The 27,941-nt window shown below is 40.1% G+C and overlaps 1 protein-coding gene across 2 annotated transcripts; it reads right to left on the reverse strand.

Moving 5' to 3' along the window:
- Nucleotides 1-439: 439 nt before the first annotated feature.
- cnksr1 (connector enhancer of kinase suppressor of Ras 1) lies at nt 440-27,906 on the reverse strand. 2 transcript variants are annotated; one of them, XM_079691977.1, is made up of 21 exons: nt 27,751-27,906; nt 26,433-26,590; nt 22,981-23,183; nt 22,474-22,558; nt 16,191-16,232; nt 15,948-16,067; nt 13,581-13,640; nt 11,389-11,457; nt 11,060-11,185; nt 7,886-8,001; nt 6,359-6,561; nt 5,532-5,692; nt 5,371-5,404; nt 4,724-4,899; nt 4,428-4,501; nt 3,982-4,053; nt 3,571-3,641; nt 2,965-3,026; nt 2,775-2,865; nt 2,326-2,510; nt 440-1,633 (listed from the first exon to the last, which is right to left on the reverse strand). In XM_079691977.1, exons 1-21 carry the CDS (start codon nt 27,800-27,802, stop codon nt 1,199-1,201), a joined length of 2,595 nt encoding a protein of 864 aa, XP_079548103.1. In that variant the 5' UTR covers nt 27,803-27,906; the 3' UTR covers nt 440-1,198. The 2 variants fall into 2 exon arrangements, with proteins under 2 accessions (XP_079548103.1, XP_079548104.1); XM_079691978.1 differs by having other exon boundaries at nt 2,326-2,507; nt 27,751-27,904.
- Nucleotides 27,907-27,941: the final 35 nt, after the last annotated feature.

Genomic DNA, 27,941 nt, shown 5'->3' on the forward strand with positions numbered 1-27,941 from the left:
AAGACGAGCTGCATTGAAGGTTCCCAAGTTCACAGTGGTCTCCATAGTTTGGAGAAACCATACTCCTCCAGTACAGAGATAAAGCTCTAAATGTCCAAGTAACATTTACATGTTTTTCTGGGAAAAACTTGCTGCAAACAAAATGAAAAATCCCTTAGTCATTAAGCATTGAGTGTAGATTGAAGAGGAACAAGCAGTATTTAAACCATTTTAGCAATAGGCTGCAACAAGTGTGAGGAATCTCTGAATGATTGTTGAATGCACTGTCAACAAATGTTCATGGACATACACATAAATGCACTTTATAATGTTCTCTGTCTTGCACTGAATCACATACACATATAGGGAACCACACACATGCTTTATCAAGGTTTGTCAGTCATTTCCCATTCAGTTATCCTGACAACCACAACACAAACTTCGCAACAGATTTCAGTGATCATCATTGCTCCCTTTTTATTAGGTTGATCGATGCCACAGTGAATAGGCCTCTCAGCAATTGAGGCGTCTTTAATTGTTTTGCTGCATTCGTGGCAGCCCTTGGCAATAAAGACACAGATCCAGAGCTGTCAAGCTGCTCTACTGTATGGTTCATACTGTGTGTCTTTACACGTATGTGGTGAAGTGCACTTTGTTCTCATATGGGAAAGAAGGCTGATCAAATGACAGAGACAAAAATATCATCTTAAGCAACAAGGGGCTACAGCAAGGGTATTTCTGAAGCATAATGTTCTGTGCAAAATGTTTAAAATGGATACCTTTTATTAAGGTACTGTCAATAAACAAATACATACAGTATTTATAGTAAAACTGTATTTACATATCACATTACAAGAGTCTTGACTTATATTACAAATTCTCATTGAATTTTAAGAAAGTTCTACTTTCTATCATTAGGAGAACGAGACGGCTGTAGAATCGCATAAATACATACTGATTGACACTTGGCAAATTGTTCATTTTCTCTGTTGTAAACTTGACATATTTGTTTGTTGTGAGCAAGTCCAAATCTGCACTGATGCATTTCACTGACGTGCTTGATTAAAGTGCTGATTTATTGGCAATTTTGACCAATTCCTAACGTCAGCATAAGACACAGTCAAATCTCTCTGAACTGTTGCATGAAAAACCTCGTCCATTTGTCTGATTCTAGTAAAACATAGCAACTTTACAGTGATGAGACCGTTCAAGCGTGGGGTTAAATGTAGAAGTAGTTCTCGGCGGCTTCTCCGCTCTCCACCATTTCACTCAGCTTTTCGTTTATTGAATCCTGCAGCGACCCCAGAGAGAGTTCTAACACTGGACTGGGGCTGGGACAACCCAGTGGGTTCTCCAGGTGAACATCAGACGTTTCGGCGTCTACGAGCTGCTCCCCGTCGCTGAGGCTCAGTCTGTACGCGCCCTCTGTCTCCGCGAAGGCTGTTTCCTTATCGACAGTTTCCAAGGCAACCTCCTCAATGGGCGTGTCCTGCTCTGTTGTGCCCTCAGCTCCTTTGCTGGACTTGTGTGCGGCCAGTCTCTTCATTTCTTTCACCAGTTCCTCGTTGTTCTCCTTCCACTGACGATACGTAGAAGCTGACATATCTGAGTCTTCTAAGAGCTTGTTGATGTGCAGCAGCTCCACCTCTTTGGCCTGTAGAGGGAAAGAGCTTTGAGTTACCATGCACATATAAACAGGTATGAAAAAGATCCAGATTCTCACTACCTGAGCACAACAGACCTGCTGCACAAGAATGTCATTGATAGGAGACAGAAAAGGAAAGTTAAGGTTTACAGCAAATCCTACAAAAAGATACAGATTTCCCCACCCAATCCTCATGGTAAGTTAGGTTGGAGTGCAAGAGTTTATTAGATTGTTTTCTTGTGAATGAATGATTGTACAATGTCAGAGTAATATTATAGAATAACTTATTATAAAATAACACAGTTAAAGGAGACACTTTGCATTTTTAATACTTTTCCTACTCCATCAAAAATGTTGATGCTTACACTTACATACTTTAACCAAAGTTACAAAAGTTTACTAAAAATGTTTCCAATTCCAGGACTTTTAATTGCACTGAAGTGTTTATGCAGTGTAGTATTTAAAAACAAAAAGTTGTTCAAGCACTGTAAAATGTGTGTAAATAAAACACGTCAATTAGAAAGGAATCACTCTTATTTCCTTATCCTCCAGTCACACAGTTATTTCTAATGGGGAAATGCTAAATTAGCTGTATCTGTATTGTATTATTGTCAATACATTTAGTCAGTATGTCATTATATAGATTGTGTTTGAAGTGTAAGTGGATACACTCGCCACTCGCCGATGGCTTTTGAGCTCACCTTAAGAGTGCTCTGAAGTGCTCTGAGCGTGTGCGCCTTCTCATTGATGATGGGGTTCTTGTTGCGTCGAATAAACGATTTCCTGAAGTGGTCGTGTGTGAATGGCTGCTCTTTACCAATCAGAGAGACCCCTCCTTCCTTTATGTTGTTTAGCATCATGCCCATCTCATCCACTGGTCCTCCTTCTCAAAACAAACAAAACAAAGAAAGGGAATGAGAATGGAAGGACAGATATGAAAATGTTAATTAAATCCAAAATATCGCACTGGGGTTTGGTGTTGATTCGGCACAAACATCCTCAGGGTAAATTCAAGAAAACAAGTCATGATGAAAATGAGTTTTCCACTTACATTATTAAAGCATCTATCAGAGTGACGCAGCCTTCACATATTCAAGAGATCATTCAATGAGAGAGAAAGAAAGAGCTGAGAGAGTTGAACAACACATACCTGTTCCTTTGCTGCCCCCTGTCACAGAACTGACTAATGGCACCTTGTTCGTCTTCCCCTTGGGGCGAGGCAGAGTGTGGGACTGCATTTTCTGAGACACACAATAAGACGTAAAATCATCTGAATGCTTCTTCAAATAGTGTGTGTTGTGTGCTTACAGTATGCATGTGTTGACTTCAACTGTACCGACCTTGTTTCTTCTACGAGGCAAAGGTGATGTCTCGCTTTCTGATTCAGTCTCACTGTAACATTCTGTTCACAAATAAACACAGGTGTTACATTACTTCAACAAACACAACACTTTATATCATAGTGTATTAGAGCATAAGGTTTTCGGATAAATGTGTCAACAAAAGTGAAAGAATGTCATCACAGTCAACCTTTCTGATCATTTTTAATTGGCTAGTTACTGTACACTAAAATCAAATAATAAAACAGTAGGTTCCCAGTTAACTCTGCTTGTTAAAGATAATGTAATCTAATCATACATTCTAGGGCTACAAAAATGGATTCTCCTGATATGTATCTTTTCTCTCATGAATGACTATGATATGATTGAGGTGTCATGATGTTGGAGATTATGGTTTTGGAGCAGGAGACCCAATAATCATGCCCATTATTCTGGCACCAAAATAAAGGACACCTCATCATTTATTTAGAAAACCCCAAATTGCAAGTCAGGCAAAATAGATTTGATACGCACCAGAAAGAATTGCAAGACATTTTGGGAGAGTGACACGACTAGAAGCATTTCTAAAGTTCAAACACAAGTAAAGAGATATGAATGTTTCCTAACCTTCTTCACTGTCTGGGCCCGTGTGAAACTTCTTGTGCTTGTGTATGGATGTGATCAGATAGTTGATCCACCTAAAGGCAAAAAAGAGAAGACACGCTTTATCAAAATAGACAAAGCAAATACAATTTATGTTTCAGTAATGCTTCGAGCTCAAAACAAACATCCTGAAAAACAATCTGTAGGGGGCAGTGCAGACCAGCACCTAGAGACTGATTCAACACCTTTACCTTACTCACAACACAATTAATTAAGACAATTTGGGATTTAGTCTAACATTATAAAGATGCAATTTAGAGCCGGGCATTTAAGAGGTCTACTAATGGAGGCTACATGCTGCCTCTCTGTTCATCTGTTTAGGTTAAAGACAAAAAAAAGAGAATAACGCTTTTGTTTAACATTAATCCAACTTACTTGCTCATGTCCGTGACATTTTCAGCAGCAAAGAAGAAGTTGTGAAACCTCTGGTGGCACATTTTAAACACGCTAATGGGAAGAGAGAACAGAGAGGGAGAGAGTGAGGGAGGTAGAGACATGAAGCTCACAGAGAAAAAAAAACACATAATCAAATTATCTCCATGAATACAGATTCAGATAAAACAGGCACTTTTATGTAAAGGTTCATTTTAAAAATAGAAAGGAAAACAGCATCCGCACAGTTAACTGCATCACGTAAATCGATAAAGCCAGAACAGAACATCTATTGTGCACAGAAACAATAACTTTTTTGTTTCCTACCAACCCGGTGGCGCTAAAAAGATTAAAATACTTTTTGATTACTGCACTATATCCTTCAGAATATCAACAAAGTAAAAAGCTTGTCAAAATGATCTTTTATTACAGTGTACGTTCATACTTACTATTTCCTCTTGTGCTCTCCAGCGCTTTCTATGCTGTAGCTGGCTATATTGACAAGACCCTCTGCCTTCTCATCCTGCAGAAAACACATTCAAGCACACAACTCGTAAAGTTATATGTAAGATTGGCTAAAGAAAATAAAACGAATATATTATTAATAAAATCTATACTGTTGATTGAATCATTACACAACAAAATACCAAAAACAATATTGAAATGATCTTGGATGCTCTTTGTTTCAACAACTTGTTTTAATTGGTTCCGGTTAGATTAACTATTGTCATGGTTTTATTCCCACCTGTTGGGTGTTGTACCAATAAAGACAAGGCCCCTTGAGGATGAACCAGAAGCGCTGCCACTTCTGGGCGATGAAGACGCTGCCCTCTCGTCTCTTCTTCCACAGCCAGCCGTCGCAGTCGGGACGGCCCAGCTCGCGGCAGGACACACGGCGCCGACTCATAGCCGTCGTCAATCCTGAGGAGGCCAAAAGAGTAGGGATAAGAGAAAAAGCAGGAAGATTTGTTTTCCCTTTCTTTTTTACAAACTATAAAAAAGGTCTCTTGCATTACAGAGAGCACCAGAAGTATGCAACAGAGGAACAGTGTGTCATGATACCCTTCATGTTATCCTTTTTTTCAATAACTATGTTCTTTCTAAAAATAGCACTCCAACTTGTTGATATTCCTCTTTTTATTTCTTATCAGCATGGCTTCTTTTAGTAGAACCATGTCCATTGTTTCCATGTTAAGTCCTGCGGGTAGATCCTTTAATCCTGAGTTAACATTTTCTAGAATCTTTAAAAAATACATGTTTTCATATGCTGCTCTTAAAAGGACTATGCTCGCCTTTGCTTTGACATTGAGATACTGTCTTCAATTCAGTGCAACCTAGTTTTGGTATTGATTTAAACTTAAATTCATATAGTATAACAGATTCAACTTTTACCTTTTGTTGAAGTCTTGTTTGTGTCCTTATGGCCCTGAAAGAAAGCAGAGTATATTCTGTGTTTAATTCAAACGTAGGTTAAAGAACATCCATAATGGGTCTCAACATGTTTAAAATGTCTAGCAGAATAGGTTTGAATGTATTTTTCTTTTCCCTCTTACCGTGTGTCCCACCATTTCAGGGCAGGAACTGATGCTGGCTGTTTCCTGGTCGACTGCCAGAGGTGAAGAACTTCTGAATAACACAAAGGGAGAAGGACTTCTGGGTGAGGGAGACCGGTCTGGTCTTGGTCTTGGGGAGAGCCTTAAACTCTCAAAATCCCCTGAGGAACACACAGTGTCAATTCTACCATTTGTGTTGACAGTCAAGTGACAGAAAAACGATTTAACACACCATCATACTAACATTAATATGTGACATCAGTCAGCGATCCACATTAAGAAGTATTTAATACAACTGACTTCCTTGTATCTAGGCGACAAATCTTATTAGTGTGCACTGTTCAAAAAGAAGGTAAGACATCCCACTCAGTATTACTCCGACTGCTTTTCCATTAGGAGAGATGTTTGTGCTTTGTTGACATCCAACCCCTTTTAGGTCACAGTTTGAAATCCTTTTAATGTCACCGTAAATGCAAATTCAGTTCAGTTTATTAAAATATTGAAAAGCACCTACAATCCGAGGCTACAAAACTAAGAAAATCCTACTTGTATCAACCGCCGTCTACACTGCTTACACTGAGATCTCAGAGCGAAAAGTATTTTCCAAATGGCGTTTTTATATCAAAAGTATGAAGGCTTTATCATCATGACCTGCAGAAGGTGTGTTTTGGTTGTCCTTCTTTACATTATTTAGCGTTCTTTCGTATATTGAGAAGGCTTAAGCAGTAGATTATTTCATATCTCTTTACCAAAGAACACCAGTCTCTAAAAAAACACTCTGCTTTATGTTCCATTTAATATCCTATACGCTCTCGTATGTTTCTTACCTGAGGCGGACTGTGGTGACAGCCCTCCCTGGTGGCTTTGATATGAAGGGAGATTCAGAGTCCCATCCAGCTGACTGACAGAGGACAGGTGGCTTTGATGTGAAGGGAGATTCAGAGTCCCATCCAGCTGACTGACAGAGGACAGCTCTGATTCCTCCTGTCCCGCAGGCTGCTGATGGACCTCTGGCCCATGAATGGCTTTCCTGCAATGGAAAACACATGGAAAACCACTCACAGGCATTAAAGTGCCTCTTAAAAGCTTTGTCAGAGATGTGCCTGTGTTGTCTTTTATAAAAGGTGAAACATGGCTCTGTGCTTTATGGCAGTAGTCTAAAGTTGATTTTCTTTCCCTAGACTGGAGTTAAAGTGTATCAGGATGTGACAGGATAATATACAACCTTAATGCAACATCCCCGCCTACTCCCTCCATTTGTCTGAGTACGCCTGCTCTCCATCAGCTCACACTGTCTCCTTTTGCCTCTCCATCACTCTCTATCCTCCCTTTTTTTAGCCTGCTTCTTTATTCCTTTATCTCTCCAAAAGTCCCTCATCTATTCATCTATCAGTTTATCTTTCCCTGTTCTCTCATTTCCAGTCAGCCGTGGGTTGAGGGTGTGTTTGATGGTGGAATTTATAGCGTTTGCAGTGTGACCTCATCGTAAACGTACCAGGTCCTGGCAGATTAATGAGGTCAAAAGGGCTTGAGGGAGGTTCAGCTCTATTGGGTCAATCCTTGGTAGTTTAGTGGACCAAACTAGAGTCCAATCAGCTATTTGATTTACAGTTATTACATCTAGAAACAGACTCGATTTTATGGATTATAGGGAAACTAAAGAAGAATGTATTTTGGATGAGAGACTCTGGGTACAGCAGGAAAGAAAGCGTCACGACTCCTGACTTTTCCCTGTGTTTTTTATATATCTGTTGTAATTTATTGTCTTTTTATGTGATTGTAGTAATGTGTTTTTATGTGATTGTAGTATTTATTACATGTACAGCACTTTGGCCTGACCACAAATCGCTTTTAAATAAATACACTTTGATTTAATTTGATTGGAAAGCAATCATTTCATCCACTTTTCATTTGGCATATTTTGTTCATGTATGGTCTTATGTCCATTTACTTTATTCTGTGTTTATGATCTGACACGCCCCTCTCTGAGTGCCATTCAATCACAGTGGAGCTTACTTTATCAACCCATATAATTACTTTTCCAGGCCTCTTTGTTAGTGTTGTCAAGGTTTGATAGTGGAAAATCTGTGTTTTTGATAGTATCTTGATACAGATGTGTTGTATTAGCTGACTAGGAATAGGTCTAAGTGCCTTGTTCAATTATTCTTGGCAACTTTAAAGGAAGCCTTGTATGGATTCTCTGCAATTTATTTAGCTTCCGCTTTTTCTCCAGTTTGGTAGTTATTTAGGCAGCTAGGCCTCCTTTAAAAAGCTATTGAAATCCACTTTGGTCCATGTAGGCAACCAGAGATATAAAAAGAGCAAATAGAGTGACAGCTAATGTATGCTCTCACCTAAAGGACAGGGACCTGACGGAGGCTGCTACCCTCTCAAAGATGGAGTGCCTCGGGTTCTCCTCGTCCTCTTCCCCTTCCCCTTCTGACCTCTCTTCCTTCTCCTCTTCCTCCTTCTGAAAAAAAATGAGCATACATACGAATCTATGAGTGGGCTCTCTAAACTGTGTTTATTCAGGGGTTAGTGGAGGGTAAGGAGGCGGATGTCATGTGGATTGTAATAGCAGCTTTCTCCTCAGGTCTCCGTCCACTCACTCTGTGGTTTGGGAGATGAGAAAACCACACACACACACACACACACACACACACACACACACACACACACACACACACACACACACACACACACACACACACACACACACACACACACACACACACACACACACACACACACACACACACACACACACACACACACACACACACACACACACACACACACACACACACACACACACACACACACACACACACACACACACACACACACACACACACACACACACACACACACACACACACACACACACACACACACACACACACACACACACACACACTCTCTGAAAGTTTTGCTTAAAGCAGGGCATCTAGCAAGGGCAATAAGGAGCTGAATCACCCTACGGCTGCAGCTAGATCTGAGATTAACATGGTAATAGTCACAAGGGGGTGTGAAATGCACAATGTGCGCATATCAGATTCAATAAGTACCGTAGTTCAGTGTGGATGACCTTAACATTTTTTTATGTTAAACACAGCCAAAACTGAAGTTATTGTACTCGGCCCAAAGACTCTACGAAACAAACTATCTAAAGATATATTAACTATGGATGGCATTCATTTGGCCTCCAGTGAGACTGTAAGGAACCTTAGTGTTATATTTGATCAGGATTTATCTTCTAACGCCTACATAAAATCAATCTCAAGGACCGCCTACTTCCATCTACGTAACATTGCAAAAATCAGGCATATCTTGCCTCAAAACGATGCAGAGAAACTAGTCCATGCATTTGTTACTTCAAGGCTGGATTATTGTAACTCTTTATTATCAGGGTGTACCAAGAAGTCAGTCAAGTCGCTTCAGCTGATTCAAAATGCTGCAGCTCGTGTACTAACCAGAGTTAGGAAAAGGGACCACATTACTCCTGTTCTGGCTGCCTTACACTGGCTCCCTATAGAACACAGGATAGAATTTAAAATTCTTCTTCTCGCATACAAAGCCCTTAATGGGCAGGCGCCATCTTACCTTAAAGAACTCATTATACCCTACTGTCCTACTAGGGCATTGCGTTCCAAGAATGCAGGGTTGTTGGTTGTTCCTAGAGTCTCTAAAAGTACAATGGGAGCCAGAGCCTTTTCTTATCAAGCTCCACATTTGTGGAATCAGCTTCCAGTTTGTGTTCAGACGGCAGACAGCCTATCCATTTTTAAGAGTACGCTTAAGACCTTCCTTTTTGATAAAGCTTAAAGTTGATTAAATAATCTAATAAGAGTGCATTGACGTAGACACGTTGTGCCTCTCCTCCTCTGTTCCTTACTTCTTACTTGCTACCCCTTTCCCTCAACCTATCCTAAGGGAGTGCATGTATGTAGACACGTTAGTTTTGCTGCTATAGGCTTAGACTGTCGGGGGACACCTTACTTCTTCCTTCTGTCTGTCTGTACCCGTGTTCTCTCATGTTCCGAATAACCCAGCTTCCCCCAAATTTCTTTTTGGTGTCTATCTACGCCAAGATCCTGAGTCGTGGCTGATCCTGTTGCTGCGGTCCTGTTTCCTGGATCCTCTATCCTGAGTCCTGGAACCGGAGTACTGGATCATGAGTCCTGGATCCTTAGTCATGAGTCCTAGATCCTGTGTCCTGGATCCTCTATCCTGAGTCCTGGATTTGAGTCCTGGACTTCGAGTCGTGGCTGAACCAGTCTCTGCGGTCCTGCCTGACTCTCATCATACTACTTCCCTGATGGCTCCCACAGGACTGTTGACATCCTCGTGGATTCATCTTCTTATTATAGACACATGCATTTCCAAACATTTGGTCTTTCCAAACATTTGGTCTACAAAATGTATTATCTCTTCGATTTACACACGGCATCTATTGCACGTCTGTCCGTCCTGGGAGAGGGATCCCTCCTCTGTTGCTCTCCCTGAGGTTTCTCCCATTTCCCCTTTAAACTGTGGGGTTTTCTCTGGAAGTTTTTCCTAGTACGATGTGAGGGTCTAAGGACAGAGGGTGTCGTATTGTCATACTGGTATTTTGTACAAACTGTGAAGTCCACTGAGACAAATGTAACATTTATGATATTGGGCTATATAAATAAACATTGATTGATTGACAGTGTGTAATTAAAGACAAACAACAGTCGCCATAGTGACTACTGAGTGTTGAACGGAAATCGAGGAGGGGATTGTCGTGATGAGCTTTGGGTTCCCCAAAATGTGTGAATAGGACAATTTCTGAAGGATGATAGGAAGTTTGAACCTGGGTGTAATCACCCTAAACGGAGACTAAGTGGCAGAATATGTAAATTGTACGTGTGAAACATAACACTGTTGTCATGGGGCTCCTTCTAATGGTTTCACAAACTTGATTGCACAATTTCAAAATGAAGTTTTCAGGCCCACAAGCTCATGAGGCAATGTGTGAGTAACAAGAAGAATATCATGCCTGAGAAATGTTCAAGTCCCTGTGTGGGGTGAGTAATTGTTCACCCTGGTGTACAGTGATTTCATGCACAGTTTCCCTCGTGTTGTTTCAAAATGGCGTTTGGAGTGAAGATATTTTACTAGCACAATGATGTTATAACTTAAACTGTTAATTAATTATAAAGATATTCTGTTAATGTCACATAATGTATTACGTTATGTCTTCTCTTGTCTTAGTGAATGATTACATCAATTACATTTTAATTTTCTACAGCTTTTGCAAGTTATTCAATCTGCACTTGAGATTGTGAATGATTTGATATTACTTGTGTACAAATCTTACTATTTGGACCATGAATTTCAAAAGCAACGATGATGAAAATCTATCCATTTGTTTCGGAAAATACACTTCTAACATGATGATAGTCATCCATTTTTTATTTCCTGGACTGCACTGCCGCGAATCACAGTTTCCTATATAATAAATACAGCACATTCACACTTTTCATTTGCTAATGATGCCTGACCTGTCTGGAGGAGAGCCGGAGTGGGTTTCTGCGTCGCACTGACCCAGGAATCTTCTTCAGGACCAGAGTCACTCCGCTGGGATTCTCCTGCAGCTTCTTCACAAGGTTAGCTCTGCTCCAGCCCACCTGACGGAGCAAAACAGAATTATTACACTTTGAAGGTTATTGAATGAGACACGGGATCTTTTAGCAGGAACATCTATTATTACAGGGATGTCTCATTTACTTTGTAGCTTAGACATAAGACTGAGAGGATATGCAACTCAATGGAGCAGTGAAACATAATGTATTTACAGCCTTCTGTATACTGTATGTATTGTTGAACTCACCACTATCTGGTCGTTGACTTGAATCACCTCATCTCCGGCCAAAATCTTCAAATAGGCGTCATCTGAAGACTGCAATAGAAGGGAAAATCAACAGAAATAAGAAATCAAAATAACAAAAATCCAGCGGAATTAGTTTATTTAACTTATGCTAATATCCACAGTGACTTGCAATGAGTGAGGGCATACATATTCAGTGAAGTGCTGTACTGTGCATTGCTGTGATATTATTGGATGTCGAACACTCTTTTTGTAACTATGAGCGCATCAACTCTTCTAACACTATATCATTTGTATGGATATTTCTTTTTTCATACATCATGGACGAATTTGTGTATGCTGACATTTCCAAACATTTAAAATAAATGTAATAGTTGTTCTTATGACATGGTAGTTTATCATAAATTGTACAACAAACATGTACAATATAGGACCCTAAAATTAAATACTTCATCATTGTATGTATCCTTTTGGAAATGTCTGTGCTTGGTTAATTGTGATGAAAAACATGACAAATTAAGAAAAAGCATACAATTCTGTTTAAATTATAGCCTACGATTAATTAATACAACTGAAAGTAATAAAAGGAATAGCTTCCATGGTACTTTAAAGTCTATAAACTTATATCACCCAGGCTAATGAGAAATAAGCCTGAACTGGCTTTGTGGAAACCTTACAGTAACAGTACCCCGGTTGATTGTATAATTGTTCGGTGTTTCTCTGTGGGAGGCAGCACAGAGATAATGCACTGAGGCTGTACTGTGTGTGTGTGTGTGTGTGTGTGTGTGTGTGTGTGTGTGTGTGTGTGTGTGTGTGTGTGTGTGTGTGTGTGTGTGTGTGTGTGTGTGTGTGTGTGTGTGTGTGTGTGTGTGTGTGTGTGTGTGTGTGTGTGTGTGTGTGTGTGTGTGTGTGTGTGTGTGTGTGTGTGTGTGTGTGTGTGTGTGTGTGTGTGTGTGTGTGTGGCTGGTGGTCAAGTCTCTCCTTAGCAGTCTGCTGTTCTGATGTAAGTTCAGTAGCTAGGGAGTCGAGGGTACTCTGCTGTTGACATCATGGAAAAATAACATCTCCGTCTTTCTGTCTCACAGGAGAACTGCCCTCGCACTCTTTTTACAAGCCCTCCTTATTCTGCCAAACAAACACTGCTCCATCTTTGTATCGCTCCAGAGCTTATTACAAAAGCTTTCTTCATCTAACAGATCTTCAGCTCTCTTAAAAGGTTGTGTAACTCTGCTCCTTCTATGGGAAGATTTTTTTCCCTAGTTTTATTCAGTTTAACGATAAGCTACTATAAATGTGACTATACAAATATTTAGAGGTCACTTGTCTCATCATCTACTTGAATCAAATGGCATATAAACAAATTAAGATAAGGGGGAGAATGTGTTCTATTGCAGTTTATCTCCATCTTTAACTTTAATAAGAGTGCAATGGATGGATACCTTGTTATTTATAATTATGCCACAATACACATGCAACTCTCATGTACTGAAAGATGTTTTTGTGTTTACACGCAGTCCGCAGCATTAATAACAAGCAGCCTCAAGTTGATATTTATAAATGCCAGCAGCACGAGGGCTCAGATTGCTTTTAATTTCAAAGCAGTGATGCAAAGAAAGATAATGGGTCACACAAAAGTACTTGCAAGGGGATTTCCAAGATTTCTGCTTAGTCCAGAGCTCATGCTTCCAAATTAAAATGGGTTATACTTTGAGTATGCATATCAGAAGAAAACATGACTACCAAACCCACTAAATGACATGTTATTGTCACAAACATAGAAAAGAGTTGATGTGTAGCCGGAAATGGGAAAACTGATGATTTAACTTATTTACACTTTCACAACTGAACATGTACTTCCAGTTTCGTCTAGATCAGAGAATCAGAAAAAGTGCAAAAGCAGATCTTCACCCTCCTTTAGGAGTGAGCGAGTATTACAACTGTTATCTCCTTCAGGATCGGACAAGTCGGAGCACTTTTTAACAAGACAGAACCGGTTCAGGAATAAAACAATGTGAAACTGTTTGGTCGTAACCTCAAGCCACGTGGCTCTTACAAAGACACAAATCATAGTTCGAAGATAACCTTTTGATCTGGAGTTTAGGAGTAGCAGTGGATTGGTTAAGAGCACAGAGATGGTTAACCCTTCGTGTGGATTTGTGGGCTGAGTCTACAGAGAAAGTAAATGAGAGTCTGACCTCAGCAGCAGTCCCGGTCACGAAGTGGTTACTTGAGCTGGTGGATGTTATCTCAATACCCTATGAGAGAGAAAAACAGAGAAATCAAATTTCAGTGAAACCATCAAATTTGTGATACAAAATGTCGCACAGAGTCAAAGGAGTCACCAAAATGGACACATAAACATAGATATATCTTGTTACTGTCATCTCTGATGGAGGCTTTGGGGATATTAATGTCTGTCTCCAGATGTATTGATGGTTCAGCCTGTAATTACCCATCAGCCTTTATTGATTGATTATTTTGAGTCATAAACCAACTTGTCTCACCCCAGAAAGCCCAGATCACATAATCAATATGTATCACATGGCAACTGACACATTAATGGATTTAAACTAAAAACAAGCAGAGACAAAAACACTATTTCCTCCCATCCCTTAAATAGACTAGTACACTTTGTTTATCATTATAAATCAAACCATTTGCTGAAAGAATCCAGGTCCTTTTAAGATAAGTAAGAGCCTCTTACATACAGATCTGGTTAAACTAAGCCTCTTTATTTATAATTTATACTGCAGGATATCAAATGTAAAGGCAAATATGCTGTAAGTGGAGGCTGCTGTTTACACAGTGTTGTAAAACACAGTTGTGATATACTGTATGCTATATGTCCTAATAGGAGAAGCTTATACCAATGCCGTACATTAATAAAAGGAATACAACCATGACTTCCTCTGCTTTAAATCACAACATTTACATGCAATGCACAAGGAAATTGGCTGTGATCCTATCACTGCATGTACACAATGCAAGCGTTTACTTTTAGATTCCCATTTACTTTATGAATGATGCACTTATGGGTCATGTTTTCTACATTCAGTGAATTATGATTAATCTGGCCTTACTGCTCTTTTCTTCCGTCTTTAGTCTTATTACTTTAAACATGTTTTCATTCAACTCTGATGTGTTTCAATCAAATCCTCTCCATCAGCCAAGGACCATCATGTTTTGTTGCTAGAAGTTGAGCCCATTTATTGAAATTACTTTCTTCCACTAAATACTAATTGTGAAGAAGTTCTCCCAACAGTTTAGCTACAACCTGCTCCGTTCACACACCTGCAACCACCCAGAGACACACGCAATTACGTATCCATAGACGCAAACTACTTGAAGCTTGGCTAGGTGAGGAAGGAGAGCTGACAAATCTGCTTTCAAGACAACACTCTGGGGATGATTATGAAGGCCAATCGAGCGAGAGAGCGGGCACCAGGAAATTGGACTGCTATTATCATCTAACATGGGAGATTTTTACCTAATGGGCTGAGCACACAAAGGGGTAAACAAATTGGACAAATGCATACTTAAAAATAAACTAAAAGCACACTAGATTATGCAAATAACAGGCAGAGAGGAGAGTTATAATTGCTTTACTGAATGTACTGACTGAAGGCTAAAGCATTAAGACAAGAGGAGAGGCGGGTAGAGAGGGAGAACCTTGAGTTAGGTGAAAGAAGAGATGAGTGAATCCAAACGATAATGGAAGACTTCAGGCAGAGATGAAGGCAGAAAATGAATACTGAAAATGATAGAGAGAGTAAAAGAAGATAAGAACAATTTGTATGTGTTAATTTTTAAGAAGCGGCTAAAGTGATAACATGGTCACAGGATTTTTAAAACCCTGGCAATGATGAGATGGTCAGATGCTGCACAGATGAGACGAACAAAAAAAGAAACATCCAGAGGAGACCAGGAAAGATATCTGATTGATGATTATCATTATCAATTTTACAAATGTATTAAGCATGTGTAGATAATAATGGTGAATCAAGAATTCCTGTCCTGTGTTAGACTCCTAGAAGTGTCGCTGCTCTGACTTCTGAGATTGATTAGCGCATTAAAAAGGTGCATTTTATCTTATCTTGTTAAAGCTTTCCTTATTGATTAAATCCATGATTATTTTCTTGATTCATTTTGAAAAGTTGAATAAATACATATCACAGTATTTCAAGTTATAAGATAAAGTAAGTCTGAAACTAAAAAAACAAAAGTTTACCGTCAGATAAAAATAAAAATCGTGAATCAACACGTTTTTCCAGTTGAGAAGGGACGAGGGAATATTTCACATTTTTGGTTGTGAAATATATCAAATATATCAATTATAATCAAAAGCATGAGAGTAAAATGTTATAATTCTTATATTTGGTAAAGTTACTGTAAAATAGCTGTAAAAAATAGAGTTAGTATCAGAAATAAAAAGGGTGGCAAAGGGAACAAATGCCCCAAGAAATGTGAAAATGCCATGAATAAAACGTTGATCAAGTGTTGCCCCAAGATGTCCACATTTATCAAAAACAAAAGGTCAGTTATTTAGAGCAAAGAGGCTTTACCAGATGATCACCAGGTGACACAGGCACTAGGTCCACACTCTCCAGCTGAGCACTGTGGGTAAGAAGATTCTCAGGGCTCGAACTCAGGATCTCATCACACACCGACACCAACTGACGGCACTAGAGAATACAAAAGAAACACCATTTATCATCAAGATATCTCATTCAATCGTTCACAAAATAAAAAGGAAACTGAAATAACTATAAATGTAGTTTAGTCCGCAAAATTACACAAATACTCACTTCAGATATGATGTCCTTCTCCTTTTCATAGACAGTGGTATCCTAAACGATGATTGAAACAACATGGCATTAGTTCCATCTAAACAACGTACCAAAATGACACCCCAGCTGTAATTGATTTGTGGAAATGGGACAGTCTGACTCAAAACGCATGTCCTATTTCCTCTTCACAGCATGAGACAGGAAGTGAAAGGCCAAAGGGTATCCATAGGAAAATGAGTCATCACTCAGATCTTCACTGGTATTTTACTGGATATCATAGCAGCGCTTTTGTATAATTACATGTTACTTGTTAGACGCTTTTATCCTAATTGTAAAAAAAAATGAAATTAAGCATTTAGGCTATTCTATGAAATGTGCAGAACAGCAAGAGGGCAATTGATTTTGCGGAGTGCAATGTCCACATTACCCGAGGGCTGACAATAATTCCCACAAGCACACATGCATGTAAAACACACTTCCTGTGGTCAATTTCACAGTTACTAGAATCAGTGAAACTAAACAGCCTAATCCGTGGTTGAGTGAAAGGTGCTCCTAAAAGGCTCTATGGGGTACTAATAGAAACTAAACGAGAACGCGCCTGACTGGGCCTGGGAACCAAATGAGGGGGAGGTTTTGAATTTAGAATCAATAAAGTACCTCTTATCTTATCTTAAGATGAAGGGTAAAAAAGGAAGAGGGTAGATGTTTACACAGTGAAGAATAGCTTATTTGCAAGGCCTGGTGATGTGATGAGGTACATAAAGGATTGTAAGGGGAAACTAATCCCTGTGAAATGTAACGAGAGATCAACAGAGAACACGGTTGGATTTCTGGGCTAATTAAAGGTTCTGACAAGGGGAGGGGGGAGGACTTGGAGAAGTTGATGTCATGACTGCTGGCCACTTCAACTGGCCACTTGGTGTTTGTTTTGCTTTTGAGTGTGACTGCTTGAGATATACAGAACCCGATTTATATATTTATTTACACCACAGTGTTTGTGCCACATAATGCCATAGACAAAATTGCAAGAAAGAATGATAAGAATCCACTTCCCTGAGCGACTCTGTGTGGCTGCTGTAGGTCACAGTAATGCTCGACCTAAATGCTAATGTCCCCATGCTAACATGCTCGCAATGACAATTGCTATTACTGATGCAAGCATGCTTACATTAGCTAATTAACAGCATTAAAAAAAGTAAAGCCGAGGCATTTGGTCATACACCAGAGCATTGAACAAATTAAACATTTCCATAGTTATTACAGTTCATCATAGAGGGAACATTAAACATTGTACAACATTTTAGAGCAATTTGTCCGATAGTTGTTTACACATTTAACGTTAGGCTACATGTTAACCTTATGGTAGTGCTTGATGCTAAATCCAATGAGGACCATCGATGTCTGAGAAGTATTTAATTGCAATCCGTCCAATGGATAATACATTAGGGAAATAAAAATGATTGTTGTTCAACTATGGCAAAGCAAGTTAAGCAAGTAATGTTACGGTACATGTCAGCAGGATTCACCGTTTAAATTGTTTCAAATACTGAAACAGTGGTTTAATCCAAGAACAGAAAATCTCAGTACTTTGCCAGATCCTCCACTAAGTGTGATTTAGTAGCTGAGTAGTGGCAACCGAGAGTTTTAAATCTTGTTGGCACTTCCTACTGCACCCTTAATCATTTCTGCTTTCGCCTCATTAGTAACACCTCCTTATTTCCAGCATCTCACCATTGCTTTTTAGGCAATATCCACACCTGTGCTTTTCAATTGTATTTCGAGCTGCTGGAAGCTTCCCCACAACATCACAACCTGTTCCGCATTTCTTTTAAAAAGGAAATGACACATTGAGATTGTGAGTTGTGTGACAGGTATACTTCTGCCATGAAACATATAGTCACAACCACAAATACATTCAACCCTAATCCCTTTCTGATTTAATTGAACCTATTTGACAAAAGTCTAGAGTGCATTAACATCAAGTATGAAGTAACAAGTATTAAAAAAACACTTTGTATATCCATCAGTTTTACAGTACATATACCATTTTCCCACACGCATTGATATGAAGCATTTGATGCCTTTGCATTTAGGTCAAAGTGTTTCATTGTTAAGGCAGGGACTCCAGCGGAGAATAAAAGAGATGAGGATGTGAGAAGAGGAGCTGTGGGTTGGACATGTTTAGTCCCTGACACCCTGCAGCATGTATCATACTTCCTTCTATTCATTTCTCAGTCGGTCAAATATTAACTAAAATATGTCACTCGAAGAAAAAAAACTGCTGCTGTTCTTGAAGAACCTTAAGAAACCCCTCAGGTTTTGCAACAGAAGATGTATAAACGGTCAAATCCATCCAAACAGCATCTAGATATAAACCACTTTAACTTCTCCCATACCTAAAGACAAGAAAGGGTTACAAGGTCATATCACATTTAAACTCTGGGTGTTCAAACAACCCTCATTAAAATACGGCATTCGTAACAACCTATTCTTACAGTATGATCAATAAAGAAAAAACAATGATTTAATGATATGAACCTTCTTGAGAAACTGCGCCAAAACAACAGGACACATGTTCATACCACAGAACGACTAGTTCATACCAGAGAACGACTAGTTCATACCACAGAACGACTAGTTCATACCAGAGAACGACTAGTTCATACCAGAGAATGACTTTAAAATCTGATCTTTTACTCCATCACATTGTAGCAACAGTAGTTATTTATTAGCCACAACAGTAACACACCCCATCAATGAATGGCAGAAAAGGCCGTGCAGAATGTGCTGCACTAAGATTCATGTTATTATAATAGGTTTCTGAGAAAAGAACCTTTCAGATCCCTTTTTTGGTAAATGACAACAGCTGTGCTTTGCAACATTGTCATAAAGGGTGAAAAGTGTTTAACACATTGCCTTCATCTGTGCAGTTAGGTAACGTACTGTACGTCTACTTCACTTGATAATAAAGTCTTGTGTTGTGCTGTGAAGGCCGTGTGTGGCTTGATCAGGTGGTGAGCTAACTTTACAGCAGCGATCTGTGCCTGAAAGCTGTTCTCTCTCTATAGTTGTCTAGGAAACAAAGACAAGCTATTATGTGGGTGTAACACTTGGAAAAAAGCGGACAACAAGAATGCACAAAGGCATGCATGGACACACATGTACAAAAAGGCTGAAACTGTGATGCACAAAACACACAGAGAAGTAATAACCCAGAATGCCCTAGACCCAATCGAAACAGATTTCCTTTGCTTTTCTAATGAATCAAAAGCCTTGTCAAGACAAGCCCCATCATGTTCTGTCTCCGGTGCATGTTTACATACTTGATCGTGCACCAGTGGATATTTTGTATTTGCCAACAGGTCACACACACTTGCTATAAAAAGACTGGGAGACATTACAGAAGATTCATTTGACATCTGCTCCTTGTGTTTCTGTCCAAATCTTCCTACCCTGTCCATGTTGTTGTCCTTGCCTTAGCATTCCTCTCAACATTGAATTGTGCGTGTGCAATGTTTTTCAGCAGCATATATAATAATAAGTTATTCACTTCTGACAACTTACATAGATGAGGCCTCTTTCTTAATTTGTCAGGTTCAGTTTGAAGTACAGTCCCCTCAATATCTCTCCCATCTATTGTCCAGCCTCTCATTATTCACCCTGGACTTCTAACAAGTCCTCAAATAGCAGAAATATGTTGCTAATTGCATATTGGACAACAGTATGTCCATTGTTTTTCATTACATAATCATCATGTCCACTTTTAAACAAAGAAACACTGTTTCAGGCACTCCTAGTTCTGTAATTGTGAGTTGAACATTGAAGTCACTTGAAGTTGCATTTTCAGGTGAAGGTTTTTATGTCAGACATTTTTAAAGGTAAGATTTGGCAACAAATGTTCTCCTTTTCCTTTTTTGTTTAAATCACCAAAAAAACTCACATACCTTAATGAAATGCTTCGAAATACATTGTTTTGCTCTCAAATCCAAGTTCAAAGTGTAGCCCTCTCTCTGTTCCGCCCAGTCTCCTGGACTTTGCTTGCTGCTCGGCTGGTTCTAAGCAGACTGAGTGTGTGCGTATTGCAAAACGATGACACAACAACCTCACAGTGGGATCCCAAAATCACCAGCTGACTACTGACCTTGATCACCCTCGGGGTGCGAGAACACACACAGACACCCTGGGAATAAAAGTCCTTTCATTGGTTTGAAGGATGTGGTGTAGCTTCTGCGGAAGCAGTTCTACAGAAAAGGACGTCAGGAAGAAGCCACGGGCTCCTGATAGCAAGTCAAAGACGTCACAGATGCGCGGACATGACACCGGCCTCAATTAGCCAGGAGCACATTTTGAGAAGCCATGACTATACTAATGTGTTTTAGCAATGGTCAACCATACAATGCTGATGATATAAGGACACACACATATGCTTATGTAATGTCATACAGTTATAAAGTACATGCTACATGTGTTCTCCGGCCTGTAACCGCAGGTTAATAATGCTATGATGACAGCTGAACCAACATTATTTGAACTTTCGTGTTCTCTTGTCTTGTTGAACAGGTATGAGGGCTTGTTCACTGTCCAAGACCGACCTTTAGCTGAATGAATGACACAGCACCTGCCAAAACAGCTACAATGCAGATTGTATCTCCAGTTACGTTTTGTGAAGGTAATGCTTAACAGAGAGAAGACAGTTGAAAGTTTACAAAATGTGTGATCGACATGCCAAAACTAAATGAAATTAGCCTTAACTCACTGGGAACAATTCTCTCTCTACATCTTAATGGACAGTAATTCTTAACTTTAAAACACCTACACACACACAAACACACCTATACAGAAACACGGCACCAAAGTTTGCAGGAATTGAGCAAACAGTAGCAAGACATTACCAGACAATGCTCAACCTCTGAGAGGGACTGACAATAGAGTGCCAAGGAGACTATGAATGAAAACAACGGTCAGCAGGCGGAAATCGGAATAATTTCGCCGTGACAAAAACATCCTATCAGAGTCAACAGGCTCAATACGTTTGAAACCCATACTTCCTTCCTCCCCCTGGTCAATAAGAATAAAGTTACTGTACACCGACACAAAAACCACAACTCTCCTTTATCACATGCTGACTCTGGTTCAAACCATCCACGTACGGTTATAATAGATATCATATGAAGTTTGAATGATCCCTCACATTATTATCAACCCCTTAAACAACAGAGCTATCCAAATTATTCTTTCTTTTGCACAACTTTAACTAAAAACCATCAGGCAAGAAATATACTTAGTTCTGTTAAGTCATTTTAAGCTAAGGGAAAAAGCAGCTAAAGTAGAAGCGTCACCTTGCCGGGGGGTTATCCAATCAAAGAGCTGAGAACTTTACCTGTCGTGCGGGGTAGGCGTCCAAAGCTGGCTATAGAGGACTAAATATAAACTGCTCTAAATACTGACACTTCTCTTTCGCCCACAGCTTCTGACTGCCTACTTACCTCTTTAATTATCTCTCCTTCTGTTCATCTTTTTGTCTTCTTCACTTCTGTCAGGTGTTTTTTTTATCCCCGGAGTCACTGTAGTGCCCCTAACAGTCTCTCACCGTCTGTTGCTCTGTTGGTCATCCAGCAACACTCCCTCAGAAGTCAGAAGTCATTTAAAAAGTCGGTGCAATCCCTCTTTCAGTCTCCTCCTCCTTTCTCTGCCTTCCCCTTTGCTTCCCGCTCTGCCCTTCCCTCCCTCCTTGCATCCCGCCTCCCCCTAGGCACTAGAACATATTCAGGCCTGTACTTTTCTACTACTTATAATCACTTTTCACCCTTGTTTTGTTAATGAACACCGACTCTTCCTCCATTTCTTTCACACATTTCCATGAAGAGGTATACACAAACAGAACGCAGCCCTCCTCTGTGGTAATCCTTCCAACCTAAGCTTCTTCAAGGTACAGCCGACTACAAAAATGCCAGGAATGCAAAGATAAAGAATTCATTACTCAGGCTTAGCTGAGGACCTGAGGTATGTTGGTGCTTCTGGTATTCGTGCTGCTTTTCGGGGGGTGATTTAAAAAAAGTAATCAAACAAGTAGTACTTCCTCTTTGGAAGTTTAGTGTACATGACAACACAACTAGAAACAAGGTTATTTATGTGTGGTTCCTCTTAAGATAAACACCTTATGTTCTCATGAACAAATGTGCATTTCCTAAACTGGCCATTTAATTACAACGTAAAGGCAGCCATTTGATGGACAGATTGTAAGTGTTAATGTCACACAAGAGTGTTGTGAATAATCAATTAAAGCCATGAATGGACCCACCTTGTGGACAATCTCTCCCAGATCTCTGCAGTAGTTGAATATGTTCTTGGTGGAGGTGCATCCACTGAGCTGGGAAAACTGATACCTGGCAAAACAGAGATTACATTTCAAATAAGTCTGGTTAGAGACAGGGAGGATTTCCTGAAAGCAAGAACAAAGATGTTATGTCACACTGTTAAATGAAAGGAACAATGACATCTTAGAATAAGAATAACAGAGACAGAAAACAGAGAGGGGGAAACTTTAAAGGAAAAGGTATCTTATTTCTAATTGGGCTACAGGTAAACAGCAAGTCAATGCATAGACCAAAACATTGCCATACAATGGCTAAACCTCTAAATAATTTTAACCCATAGCCATTATTTTTGTATTTAGTAACAACATCTACAGCCTCTCTCTTTGCATAATAAACAGCAGAGAAACTTTCCTGTGTGAAAAATACCTTGAGAAAGAATAGCATTTCGAGTGCTGTATATATAACGGTTAGATAACTCCCTCTTTACCAACCTGTTGAGCAAAGAGAAGAGTCCTTTGGCAGATGTGATGAGCTCCACTACCATCTGCAGAATGACGGCAGGCAGCTTGGTGGTGCTGCGGCCATCGTAGCTGTTGAGGCGCCAGCGGCCCTGGATGCCCATCTGGAGGGTGTGGGCCACGGCACGCAGCTTCTCTGTCAGGCTGCGGAGGTTCTCACCGCCCATTCCATACGTCTGGAGAGCACAACACACACACACACACACACACACACACACACACACACAACATTTTATTGCTAACTTATAAAGCATTAAATGGTTTGGGACCCCAATATATGTCCGACATGCTGCTCTGTTACGAGCCACCCAGAGCTCTGAGATCATCGGGGGCTCACAACTAAACACACCGAAGCTGCTTTTAGTTTTGATGCTCCCCACAAATGGAACAAACTTCCAGAAAACCTGAGGTCTTCACCAACGCTGAGTTCTCTTAAGTCATGGCTAAAAACACTAGCCTACTTTATTCAGCTGCCTACCCAGAAGTCTTTTAACTTGTTTCAGCACCTACCGTATTTACAATGTTGTTTTTAAACTATTCTGTATCTCTTTTGTGCATGTTTTTTATGAATCTGTTATTCCATTATGTTAATTTATTGTGTTCCTTTCTGTTGTCTTCTTATTAAGTGTTAATGATGATGTAAAGCGCTTAGCAAATGTGCTATATAAATAAACGTACCTTACCTTACCAAACACACAAGTGGATGGTTAAAGGTCTTTTCCACTCCTGGAATACTCCCACAATGTCATACATAATCTGGGATGATGGAAACATTAGTTCCTCTCCTCCAACACTTCACAGCATGCAGGGGTCAAGTGCATTTGAGATATGATTGCAACATCGCTTTTCCTGTAACCCCTCTAAAGTACACTTCTGAATTAAAGGTGGGGTAGGTAAGTTTGAGAAACCAGCTGGTCATGTGCGCGTTCGTGTTTGTTGGAGGAGGGGCTCTGAAAGGAAGTAGCAGATTTTTTTTCGGCTGTGTATTTTCAAATTCTAGCACTCGAGCTGGTTTCTCCAAAATTACCTTCCCCGACTTTAATATATATAGTGGTATATTGAGAAATTGAGAGGAAAACATACAGTAATATTTGTTTTAGCATATCAAATATTTGATAACTCAAGGTAAAAAAAGACACATTGCCACAGAACAATTGTTTTGCAACACTTCCCACAATGGTCTAATACACCCAGAAAATGTAAAGGTACCATATTATAAAACAGTATACCTGTTTAATTTAGTAAATGTTTTAAGCTTGATATCCCAAACTAAGCTGCAGTTGTGTTGCTGTAAAGTAGGGCGTTATAATGTGTTTGTTATCATGATGAGTGTAGATCTAAAACTCAGTAGAGTATAATACAATATAAATTACCGTAATTTTCGGACTATAAGCCGCGCCTTTTTTCCCATTTTTCGACGCTGCGGCTTATATAACGGTGCGGCTAATCTATGGATTTTTACAGCCAACGGCCACTAGGGGACTTCCTAAATCTATGGATTTTACAGGTTACAGTCCACCACCTTTAACTCTATGGGCTCTATGGCCGGTCCGCGCCCCCCACCTTTAAGCGGCGGGCTCCAGCAGGAAAAGCTGGAGGCCGGAAAAGAGTGAGACAGGTAGCGCGCAAAAGTAAAAGTGGAACCGAGAGTGGTACGAGAGACAGAACGAGAGCAAGACAGACAGACATTACGAGAGCGAGACAGTTTGTCCCCGTACCACTGGTTGAAAACCACTGCTGTAGATCACTGCCGGTACGTGCGCTGGGAGCGCACCGTTTAAGTTTGAAAGTTGAAAAGTTTGTGTGTCTGAAACGCTATGTGATACAGTACAGTTTACACAGCACATGTTCTGTAGCTACTATTGCACTAAATGGTAACACTTGAATACGTTATGCAAATATTCAACTTGTTTGTTGAAATGTTAATAAATGGGAGCTTCCTCAAACAGCCATCTCTTTCCCGACAATCCCCTCTGTGCACGAACCCTTACATATGGTAATTAAACATTAAAACACCTGCGGCTTATAGTCCACTGCGTTTATATATGTACACATCATTCAATTTAGCTGCTGCGGCTTATATTCAGGTGCGCCTTATAGTCCGAAAATTACAGTTTCCACAACCCACTGTAGAACGGGATAATGTAAACAGAAGAACACAAAGCTTCTCTCTCTATGCATGTCATCACAGTTTTCTGACCAGCTGTGGGAGACATGACTCTTTACAAGCACAGGAGGAGAAGCGGGTTATTGTCGTGACCGACTCATCGGTGGTCAAGAGGTTCGTACTGGTCAGGCTTTGTTGTTGCACATCAACCAGCCGGAACAGTCCCCCACCATCGAGTGCCCGTGAATTTTTCATGGCCTCGCCGACATTGTAGTCAATTATGTAACCGTGTACTTGAATGTGTTTGATCTGTTCAATGGGAGCGTCTGATGGTCACACACACACACACACACACACACACACACACACACACACACACACACACACACACACACACACACACACACACACACACACACACACACACACACACACACACACACACACACACACACACACACACACACACACACACACACACACACACACACACACACACACACACACACACACACACACACACACACACACACACACACACACAGACTTCACTTTAAACTGTCCACGACTATTCTAATCAGTAGGCTACAGTAACTTCAACAATTCAACAACAAGCGGTTTAAGCAGCTTGAGCTTTAGCCTCATGTTCACAGACTGTTACAGCATCAGACCTGGAACCTGGCCTGATACTGTCCCCCCCGCACCAATACAACTGTTTAAGAATCCTTAACCTCCCTTTCTAAATTGGACAGGGAGGACAATTAACAAGACAGCAGAAAAAATAGGAGAGAAAATCAAAGAAGGAGGAGGAAGTGTTTTTTTAAGACTATTAACTCCCAAGTGTTGAATAGTATATGCTGTGGTTGCAGTTATAACATGACAAGTCCTTTGATGTAAGCTTGAAAACTAAATGTAACAATTTTAATATGATACGACTAGAACCATGTTGATATAAAAGGGGAGTGCAAAGGGAAACAATGAACTCAAAAGTGCTGCATGTTGCTAAGGGCTCTGAGAGTACTTCACTGAAGCAGGACTTTTATGGCAATAGGAGCAGTCGTGTATTCCGGCTGGGTTTGCAAAAGATTGTCCAATAACTGCTGTAAGAGCAGGGTCTTTAAACAGTGTGATGATGGAAGGAAAAGGCACTCTGTACTAATATCAGAACAAACAAGACACCACAGCTAGACCAGAAGATGACTGTAAATATCCAGAGCACATCCCACCTCACTAAATACGTTCACAACATATCCACAGCAGTGTACACAGAGCACTGCTATGGACACATGTCGTACACACACACATGATTTTGACTCACCAGAGAGCAGAGTTTCTCCACAGCCTCCAGTATTAGCTCCTGGTGTCCAATCTTATATACTCCCAACTTTTCCAAGTCCTGACAAGTCAGCTGGAGCAGATCCAAACCCGACAAATGCCATTCGGAGATTGGGTACTGATGCAGGGGAGCATCCAGACCTGGCAGCAGGACACAAAAGCAGACACACTTTAGGGCTTAAATGTCATGCAGCGCACACGTATAAATTAAAACCACACACAGTCATAAAGTCATATGTGTGTACAGGCAGAGGCATGCAGAGGGAACATGGACACAGGTGTAGATCAGAGGGTTTGTATCCTGAGTTAGATATGAAGCATGAAGACATGCTCCACATGTTGAGCGCGTTTGAAAACAGTTAAGATGCATCTGTGAAAACTGGCATATAGAATTAACTTGTGAAAAGCGTACTACCTATATGATGATGAAATAATAATGAATGTATCATCTTAACTGTAGGTTTTTGATGTTACAAAATAAAAGCACCAATTGGCTGTGTTATGACATGTATAGCCAGCAGTGAAAGAAGTATTCAAGTTATTTACCCAATCAAAAATGGCAATCCTGCACTTGACAGATACTCATTGTACAGTACTAACCCTTGAGTAGTGTACATAGGTAAAAAGCACGAGCAACATGATATGTTTAAAGTATCAGAAGTAAAAGTACTAAAAAGTTCCAAAATGGCCACTGCCAGGTATATTTATGGTTAATTATTATTGACATAATGAAGCATTAATGTTGCAGTTGGTCCATGTGGAAAAAAAATGTTGTGTGTGTTATGCATTATATTTTATACACTGATTATATGTTTTGCAAGTAAAAAGTTCAACATTATCGTCTGAAATTTAAAAGTATAGCTAAACAACAAAAATACTCAACATGTACCTTAAAGCTACTTAATTGAGTTGATTTGCATAGTTACGTTCCAGCAGGTGATAATTGCTGACCTTTACTGTAGGCCGATATTTTAGTAGTAATAGTGTTCCTATAAAAAGAGCGTGGGAGCATCAGACTATATGCTATCTAATTATAACCCCCTGGGATATAATACAAAAGCACGTCCCATAACCATGTCCACTCTTTCTACTAAAACCACCTGAGTTGTTGACACTACAGTGATCAGATCAACACTCCTGTGGTTTCTCTCTCAGCTCAGACCACTTCCTCATTCCACCTCCACCTTTCACTTCCAAGAGGATTTACGTGACGCTTCTATTCCTGACTTAACCGTCCGAGCCAAAGGCGATCAAGGCGTTAAAAACAACTCACAAACACCCCGCCGCAGTATGTTCCTCACCTTGGAGCCACTCGCCGACTCTCTCCTCGCTCCACGACGTTATAGGCTCCATGCTCGGAGTCCTGCAGCAGTCGTTCGTTCACTTCCAAGCCGTCCTGGCAGACTTCTACCTCTTTGGGCTGCTGGAAGAAGGAAAAGTTGATCCTGATTTGGAGTCGGACGATGACGAATGGCACTCCCTCCCACAGGTA

This window comes from Notothenia rossii (genome assembly GCF_949606895.1).
Source record: "Notothenia rossii genome assembly, chromosome: 7".
Taxonomy (NCBI): domain Eukaryota; kingdom Metazoa; phylum Chordata; class Actinopteri; order Perciformes; family Nototheniidae; genus Notothenia; species Notothenia rossii.